This window comes from Mus pahari, chromosome X (genome assembly GCF_900095145.1).
Source record: "Mus pahari chromosome X, PAHARI_EIJ_v1.1, whole genome shotgun sequence".
Classification (NCBI taxonomy): domain Eukaryota; kingdom Metazoa; phylum Chordata; class Mammalia; order Rodentia; family Muridae; genus Mus; species Mus pahari.
Genome location: NC_034613.1, coordinates 119164934 through 119174595, shown reverse-complemented (window position 1 = coordinate 119174595; position 9662 = coordinate 119164934). Strand labels below are relative to the sequence as shown.

At 45.7% G+C, this 9662-nt stretch overlaps 1 protein-coding gene across 3 annotated transcripts in view; it reads right to left on the bottom strand.

The window, feature by feature from the left end:
- Frmpd3 (FERM and PDZ domain containing 3) overlaps positions 1-9662 on the bottom strand; it is a 93133-nt gene that overhangs the window by 69878 nt on the left and 13593 nt on the right. For 2 of the 3 annotated variants that reach the window (XM_021188087.1, XM_029534494.1), the window contains exons 2-3: positions 4012-4166; positions 410-512 (exon numbers count right to left, since the gene is read on the bottom strand). In XM_021188087.1, the coding sequence (XP_021043746.1) occupies positions 410-512; positions 4012-4159 (251 nt within the window). In that variant the 5' untranslated portion in view covers positions 4160-4166. Of the gene's footprint in view, positions 1-409; positions 513-4011; positions 4167-9662 lie in introns of those variants that run through there. The other variant, XM_029534495.1, reaches the window with a different exon arrangement.

The window sequence follows — 9662 nt, the reverse complement described above, 5'->3', positions numbered from 1 at the left end:
TCTCTCTCTCTCTCTCTCTCTCTCTCTCTCTCTCTCTCATGTGTGGTTTGTGTGTACATGTGCATATTGGATTCTCATCAATCACTTGGCACACCCCACTGTATAGTGACTGTAAAATTTCAAAACTCCAAAACAAAAGGGCTTGGTTGCAGAGACAAGTTGGGGAGGACAGAGCAGCAAGGCATATCTTTTTGTCTATTCATGTCACTGGCAGGGTATATGAGGCCTGTGGTGACCCTTACAGGCTGAGACCCACAGTTGTAGTTGGCCAGGAGCTCTGGCTAGAGCTGTTCTTTCTCAGAGGGTTTCTTCCTAGGGTCTTAAAGAATAATGGTAGCCCTTTGCTCCTGGTGGGGCTGGGGTGGGGACACTGCTCAGTTCCTGTCAAGGCCCCAGAGGACCCTGTTACCTGATGAGTTCTATGAACCTCTCCCTGGGGGCTTCACTCACGTCCTCCTCATTAATAGCCACAATCTGGTCACCAGCCAGGAGCTTGTCCTCAGAGGGGCCTCCTGCAGAGGAGAGGAGAGAGGCATGAGGGCTCAGAGCTACTGCCAGGAAAGTGCACTTCTGGGCAAAAGCCATGGTGCCTGAGGGAGTCAAGCCAATAAAGAGAGAGAGAATGCCAGTGGAGGCCTGCAGATGATGGAGCCTGAGGTGTGGTGGCAGGGGTGTTCTAGTTCTGGCTTCTGTCCATAAAGGACAGAGGGATGAAGAGAGAGAATGGAGGGTAGCTCCTTTAGCAGAGCATGGGATAGGACATAAGTCCCCAAGCTCAGAAACAGTTGGCAAGTGCCTGACTGGCTCTAAAGAGGAACAGAGACTTGTGTCTCATGTGAGAGGTTTACATAGGTACAATGAATGCTTTCCATACTGCTGGAGGTGGGGACAATGACAAGATCAGAAGGAAGAATAGTCTCACTTGAATATTATTCATATTTTATTCATATGCTTGGAGAAGGGGAATGGACCTTGAGACTTATAGGGTTTAACTTTTTCCAACACTGAGGGAATGTGTCCCTTACAAATGTAATGTGTCCCTAGAGGTAGCAGGAAATCTGCTGCTGTTTTTCACATTTCCTTCCCATCTCCAATGGTGAGGTTAAGAACAGATTTGTGGGGAAGCTATATGCCTTGGTTACAGTAAAGGGTGGGACGAGGAGGTATCATGGACTGTGCTGCCTCTGCTCTCTAGGAAAATGTTCTCTCTCTCTCTCTCTCTCTCTCTCTCTCTCTCTCTCTCTCTCTCTCTCTCTCTCTCCCTCTTTCCCTCTCCCCTCTCTCTCCTTTTTTCTTGAGAAAATCATCTCAGAGACTAGGAAAGAATAAGGAGTCAGATCCAGCATGACCTTGATTGTTATTTATGGCCATTTTAATAGGCCAGATTCCAACTTTTCTCTGTACAAAGAAATGTGCTGCTTATTTTCCCTCAAAAAAAAAAAAAACCATATACATAGCAAATAGACCAGGTGTTATGGCACAAGCCTACAACCCCAACTGCTAGGGGGGCTGAGACAGGAAGATCTGAAGTTCAAGAGTGCCAGGGTTACTAAGTAAGTTCAAGGCCAGTCTGGAAAAATCAGCAAGACCCTGTGACAAGACCCTGTGACAAGACCCTGTGCAAAGACAGTTGAGAAGGAAGGATTTGTTTTAGGCCAGCATACATGGGGTTCAAAATACAAGTACAAAAATAAAAAGAGCCACCTGAGCATGTATGTATCAGTGGTTCTGGAGCCAGGGACTCATGTGCTGGCACAGCAAGAAGTCACCAATGGAACAGCGAGGGAATTTAGTAGGGCATGCCTCCTGCCAGTGCAGTGACTTCAGGAGTTGTAGGTATGGGGTTGACAATCACACTCTTTGCAGCCACTGAACTGGACTCTAATCCTGCTGTGGCAATTCACTAACTGTATGACCTTGAGTGAGACTTTGAATGTCTCCTAGTCACTTATCTGTTAACTGAGGAAATGACAGTACCCATACATCATAAGAATCGTGGGAAGATAAATGAGATGATGAATACATAGTACTTAAAATAGCCAACTAAGCCAGGTAAAGCGGCTCACAGCTGGAATCCTAGTACTTGGGAAGTGGAGGCAGGCAGATAAGGAGTTCAAGGCCAGCCTGAATCACAAGTCATCGAGTTAAAGGCCACCTTGGGCTGCATAAAAGCTTGTCTCACCAATAGGACAAAACAAAGGATACAAAATAGATGATCACTGTTGGCGAGAACTGAATACATGATGGTGACTGGATCTTCCATTTGCTTTATTCCTTCTATCTACTCTGTCAAAAGCAACTTTCTTTTGCTAGGAGTATAACTCTAGGGTGGTGTGCTTGGTTAGCACACACTGGGTCATGGGCTCACTCTGCAGATCCACCTATAATCCTAACACTGGAGAGAGACTGAGGCAAGACAATTAAAGTCCAAAGGCAGCCTGAGCTACGTAGCTTATATCAAGCCATCCAGGGCTGCACTAGACCCTGTCTCCAAAACAAATACAAAGCCAACCAAATGAAAATCACAGGCTCTTAAGTGGAGTCCACTTTATTTCCTTCCCTTCTTCAGAGATTGGAGAGGGGAGGGCTTTTTTTTTCCAGTCTTCCAATTCTGTTTACTTTGAACTTAAAGTAGGGGCTCCTGGTGGTCCGTTGTTATACCAAGTTATGCCTATGCCTTCTTTCCCAGACAAATTTGATTTCTGATCAGAAGACAAAAACTCTCTTGCCAAACTGCCTGACTGACTCAGGAGCCTTAGGTTACCCACAAACTCCTGGATTGAATTTTGTTTGCTTGTGCCCTCCAGTTGAAGAGAGTTTACAGAAAAATATTTTTTTTTCCTTCTCCTTTGAGGATGGTGAAATTCATCAAATTTCTGCAAGACCGGTTCGTACTCTGGCTTGCTCCTTTTGACTGAGTAAGAAACCATTGTAAACATCTCAAGCCCCAGGCCTAGCAAGGGAGAAATAAAGCTTCCTTCTGTCAGTGCACAGGAGATGGGAACGCAGCCATTCTCCGGCTCTAGTTCATTCTTGATGGCAGGGCTTTGTGCTTGGGGGCAGGGTGCTCATTCCTTTTCCTATCCCCTGGGGTCCCTTTTGAGCCCAACCTGGCCCTCACCTACTCAGGCAGGCTCTGAGCAAAACACTTGTCCAACTGCTTCCTAGGTGATTCATCCTGCTATGCCTCAGTTTCCTCCTTTGTAAAATGGGAGCGGGTGCCTCTTACCTTGCTGACTTCGCTGTGAGAACTCAACAAAAGGGAATAAAGAACACGGGAGATGTTTCACCAATGGGGACTGTTGCTGCTGCCAGCCTGGCCTTGAGACGGTTGGTTCTGGTCTCCTTTCCCCAGCTCACCAGGGTCTTGATCCTACTTCTCGTCTTCACTGGCTCATCTTTCTCATGGATAACCTTCACAGCCTGGAGATCAGAATCTCTCTCTCTCTCTCTCTCTCTCTCTCTCTCTCTCTCTCTCTCTCTCTCTCTGTGTGTGTGTGTGTGTGTGTGTGTGTATACATCAGAGAACAGCTTTGTGGAGTTGATTCTTTCCTTCCATATTTATGTGGGCTCCAGGGATCAAACTTAGGTCGTCAGGCCTGCACAGCAAGTGCTTTTATGCACTAAGACATCTCTCTGGCTCCCAGATTCTTGAGGACAGGAGCTGTGTCTTGTGCTTCCCTGCAACACTGCTGGACTTAGAATCTGCATTCTATAAATACTCATTGAATTAAATTGAATGGTACTTCCTCATCCAGGGTATGACAGCTCTCCTATGCATATTCTGTGCAAAGGGAAGGTTTGTTTTTGTTTTCCCCTAATACTCTTAACTGCAGTCTTTGTCACTGGCCCCAAGTTACGCAATGGCTTGTCATTAGTTGGCAAATCGTTCCCTACTCTTGGTAAATTACTCAGTAAGCCCACATACTTGGATGCTCTGCATTCTTGGAAGATAGGTAGGTATTGGAGATAAAAGCCAGGGGCTGGAAATACCCTCTGAGGGACACCTACCTGGCCTCACAGATCGAACCACCACAGGCCTCTCACTGCCAGCCACGAAGCCAAAGCCATATATAGGGTCTCGGTGAATGGTCACTTGTCGCAGTGTCTCTGCTGGCAGCTGTACACATTCCATATCATTTGTGTTCTCTTCCTGCATCACATGACTGGGGGAAGGGGAAGATAGGAGCAAAAAAGATGCAAAGGGAACTAAGCCTTCAAAACCAGCTTGGAGGGACATCAATTATGGTTCTGGCTATGATACCTGGGAAATCACAGCTTAATTTCCTACATGCTTTGGGACCAGCCGAAGCGATGACTACCATCGTAGATCCTACAGGAGTAAGAGGGAGCTAGGGAGGAGAAACTACTTGTCTTCAGGAGAAACTGGTGCCATGGGAATTGCAAGTCACACTTATTCTCTATGGTGTTGGGACTGTAGACGAAGCCCACAGGCACATGTATTGTTCTGAAGTTAACTGGTATCACCTATCTTAATTGGCTATTAACTCCCTAAAGAAATCTAACCCCCCAGGGAACAGGCCACAAAAGCAGGCAAATAAGTGGGAAAGGAAATGTGAAGTCATTCGAGAACGAGGAACATCTTCATGAAGTCCTTGTGCAATTTTAAACTTTAATGTCTATTAGGTAATATATAAAAAGGAACTATTTAGGTGGCATATATAAACAAGCATGCTAATGTTCAGGACCATTACTTTACACAATTGTATATAATGCCAACTTATTTCACTTAATGGGACAGCTGGAAAATGGCTCCTGTGGGCCAGAAGGGGAACTTCTTGAGGCTGCTGACAGATCTGAAACTCAGCCAAGTCTGGGGAAGAGGAAACACTTCCCTCACACCTGGGGAAGATTCCAGATTCTCGTGATGCTCCTGAAGGGTAGCACTGCACAGAGAGCTGTATAAAGCTTCTACACCAAGGGCCAGGATGAGGCACACTTCAGCCTGATAGGCCTGGGTGTGGCATTTGGATGAAGAGCCCCGAGGAGTGTGAGTTCAAGGACAGTGGAGTTTGTGGGACACTGGGTCCCAGGAACAAGGGAGTTAGTAAGACAGGGAATGATGGGCTAGGAGAGGGACAAGTCAGGCAGAGGTGGAAGATAGAGGGCCAGAGACAAGGGGCTCAGAATCTTAGCAACTTGATTTGGTTCCCCTGTATCCTCAGGAGTTCAGGCATAGCAGATGAGCCTAGGTTCCTTACCTCAATATATCTATTCTCTAAAATTAAAGGTCTATCCAGGGTCCTTCAAAACAGAGGAGTAGGAGTTAATTAATCAAACTAGTACAAGGTCTGTAAAAGATGTGGGAGGCTTTGACACTATAAGACTGATGCAATTGTTGACTCAGAATTCCAAATACTTCAGTGGCAGGTGGGTTCAAGCAGCTAGGTTGTTTATCAGGAATCAACTAATTAGAGTAAGCGTTTGACTACTTGTGGGGGAAGTGAGACTTAGAACAATCATATAAAAGATAAATGATAGTCCAGCAGAGACCTTGCAGCGAGCTCTCTCTATCACCAGGGATGATAGGAATGCAGCCACATGGACTCTAGCTATACCTGATATGGCCTGGAGACCTGTCTATTATCCCTTGGGGAGGTAGAAAGGGATGCTAGGATAGGGCAAGCCTCTAGAAGGCAAATCTAGAAGCTGGCTCCCTCACTTCTTCCTACCATAGTAAGACAAATGAATGCTTTACAACTGAAAGGCACAAAGCAGCTGGAAGGTGGTTTGGCTATTGTCCTGGATAAGTATTTTTGGGGGACAGGGGTTCTTTGAGAGTGTGACCCTAGGTGCTTTTCTGACTTCTGTTTCTGCTGGTAGGCACAAGTTTGGACTTAAAGAGAGCCAGAGAACATTGTCTTGGGCTACCATCTTGCCTCAGCCTTCAGGTTGCTGCTCAAATGAGTCTTTGTCTCTTGCCATCTAGTATCCAAGACAATAAGATGCCTCTTCCTGGGGATGAAATAAACCAGTTGTCAATGTGGGTACCAAGTAGGGTCAGAGTGGTCTGTAGGGCTGCATAGACCCTGGTGTGGGCATCCAAGAGGCTGCAGGTATTCCAAGGAACTATTTTGTAGTGTTCTGAACTCACCCTCCCAATCCAAACCACTAATCATCCAGCTCCTCTCCCCTTTTCTTTTCCTTCAGCTTTCAGTGGTCCTTGAGGTTACCACACCACCAGTACTGATGGAGTACAGTCACTCTTGGAGCCAAAGCAACCAATGGATTGAAAGCCTTTAGTGACATGTTTTGCTTTATTCTCCTCACCTACAATTGTCAGTCAACGAGTAGTTATTGAGTAGCTACTCCGACAGTCCACCCCCGAGGACACTGAGAAGCTTTGGGTCTTTGGTTCTGAAGAGCTATCGGTCTCACCAGTCTAGCTGGAAGAGAAAGGACAAGGGTCTGATGCATACAAAGATTCGCGTGTGATTGAGACCAGTCGATGAACTGGACAACTAATTCAGCCTCATACATTCAGGGAAAAGCTGGAAAAGGTGGAGAAGGTGCCGTGGAGGGTGTGGGGATGTTTCTGGCTGGCTAGGAAAAGAGAGTGTGGAGAGAGATGGGAACCCAAGCGTTCTCTTTCTCTCCCAGGGGACGAAGCTATTCTCCATCACCAAAGGCATGGCTCCAGGTAAAACTTAAATCACATTTCATTCCTCATTAGGGTTATTTCAGAGCTGAAATAACTATCCCTAACTGGATCCTTCTCAATTTTACAAGTATCGGATGCCTCCCAGTGCCTAGGCCTTCCCACACTTCTTGGGTCACGTCAGAAACCTCTATTAACAGACCCAGGAGGCCATTTTACAATCCAAATGGAAGGGCTTCCTTTCCTCCTGAGGTCTGCATTTCTCAGTGTCTGCAGCCCAGTCCCTCTGAAATTTGCTAAGTGTCTGGAGACTTGGGAGTGTCACTGAAGGAAAGCAATGATGGATGAGAGGAGCTCGGCTGTCTAAAGGCCATATGACTGCCTTCCTGGGGAAACTAGGCAATTTAACTTGGCTTCTGGTCTCTTCAAACTCTTGAGAAAATTATGAAGCAGCCAGAGCTCATGAGCCCTTCATTGCTTTATTTCTGGCATCTGCTATTTACTTCTGTCCTTTGCTCCCAAACACACCACACCTTCATTCTGTCCTGTTTTCTACTCAATGTCTCTAAAGTACTTATAATCGGGTGGCCCTCTCTCCATTCGGTGATCCAAGAACAAGTTCTAGCCTTTTCCTTCCGTCTCATAGTAACAACCTTTTAGATCCATGTGCTTCTTTGCATATTGACACCTATTACCTCATTTGAGAAAAAGTACTTTCACATCTATTATCTCCTCACAGCTGCTATCTGTCCTGCCAAAGAGGTGAGGTGGCTGCTCCTCCCCCAGCCCTCAGGGTAGAAGGAGCAGACATCATCAGAAGCTGAGCACATCCGTGATCCAGCTGGAGCCAAATCTCCTTGGAAGGTCCCGAAATCCCAGCACTACCAGCTAATGATGTCAGACTCTGGGACCCCTGACCACCCAGGATTTCCATTGCAAGACAGCTCAGACCCTGTGAATAGTAGCACGCCACATCTTGGCTAGGCCGGGGTGTTCAGCATACATTATAATTAACCTGTCTCTGATCCTGCTCACTCTGTGTTGTTGAGGGAGAATGAAATGAGATCATGGTCACAGACAAGAAGCACTTAGAAGGTTAAGTATATGACATAAATGTAGAGGTGACAATATTATGGGTAGCATTGTCCAGGGTGACCAGAAGAGCAGAGGAAGGGAGTCAAAAATGAACCTTCACCCAATGTCACCCCCCCCTTCTTTTCAAGAGACAGCCTCATAATGCACTCTGCTTCTTCGTGAGCCAGGTAACCCATTTCCTGGTCTAATTATCAGACAGTCTGACTGCAATCAGATGCCTTGATTCCTCTGTGAACTAACCTGATCTCCATCACTGGCCAAAGAGAAACCAGGAGCTGGAGTTCAAGCTAACAACTGTTGCTAGGCTGGATGAGGCTGAAGACAGATGAACTGACAGGGCAATGAAATGATTCTGAGTGAATGCTCTATCTTTTTATGCTTTGGGGCACAAGGACTAAAATGTTATAGTTACATTTCCAGGCATTGGCTTTTACTTCTCCATCCTTCCTTGCCTTTGGCTCCCTTTTCTTTACATTTGGTTGGCTCCTTGGGGAGTCTTGTCATTCTCCTTGAAACTGGCAGGATTTGGAGCCATGTGGCGCCAATTAGCCCTCTGATTCCAGTAACTGGAGTCTGACTCTTCTGGAAGCTCCAAAGATCCAGCACAGCAGGCAAGCAGCTGAGTCCCTGAGATGCCATGGACTCCAGGTGGCAGTAATGGGAGTCCCATCCCTGGAGCTCTGAAATAGCTCCTCTGGGTATAGAAGAAGTCTTTCCCCTTGCAAAGGTGCCCTCGTCTCTCATTTCAGCTGGCTGCTTCTATGTATTGCTCTTCATATTTTAATGTGCACATGGGTCATGTGTGGGTATTACCAAATTATTCTGAGGCAGCAGCTCTACAGTCAGCTGTGACATTCTGACACTCTCCAGGGTGATACCACTATTGACTATAATTTGGGTTGCAAAGACATTATCCTTAGACAACATGAGGATCAGTCAGGTGGGAGAGTTGACGCGTTTTTACTTGGTTTTGTGGCACCATTGAAGGTCCCAGTTACAACACAACTGTTGCCAGGGTGATGGCCCATTTGTATAATCCGAGGATCTGAGACAAAGAAGTAGAAATAAGAGTTCAAGTCATTCTCTGCTACAGAAGACAGCCAAGTCGACATGAGACCTTGTTTCAAAAATACTAAAAACAATATCATTAAAAAAGAATAATCCATTATCATCTATCAGGAACACATTAATTTATGTAAACAAAGCTCTGGATGGCTGAATCAGATTTATCTGAGGAATGAATATGGAGAGCTCTAAACATTCATGAAATGAGACAGGCAAGGGTAAGGAGAAGAAAAATAGGGATAGATAGATATATTAGGCCCTACTGGAGAATTTGGCCAGCCAAGGATTAGCTCAAATACTAGAGACACCCAGAAGTCATGTAAGTTAGATGTTGAAAGGAAGGGTACTGGAAAATATTAGGTGTTTACTGAGGACTTGCCATGCTCCAGGGTCTAGCCACATGTTATCCCTCTTCATCTTTATGGCAACTTCCTCAGCCAGGTGGTAGTATGATGATTTTACAGATAAGAAAATAGACACGAGAGATCCATACAACCTGTCAAAGAATATATACTTATAAGCCATGTGGAACTGCAACATGAACCCAGGTCTGCCAATTATTCTATGATTACTATTATTATTATTTTGACAAGAACCTATGGACCTATCAGATTCTCAAAATGTAGTGAGGTCAACTCAATGGACTGTTCCAAGTTGAATGGAGAACTGTTTCAGTGCTATCTTTAAGAGCAGCCATCTTTGGGGCTGGTGAGATGGCTCAGCGGGTAAGAGCACCCGACTGCTCTTCTGAAGGTCCTGAGTTCAAATCCCAGCAACCATATGGTGGCTCACAACCATCCGTAACGAGATCTGACTCCCTCTTCTGGAGTGTCTGAAGACCGCTACAGTGTACTTACATATAATAAATAAATAAATAAATCTT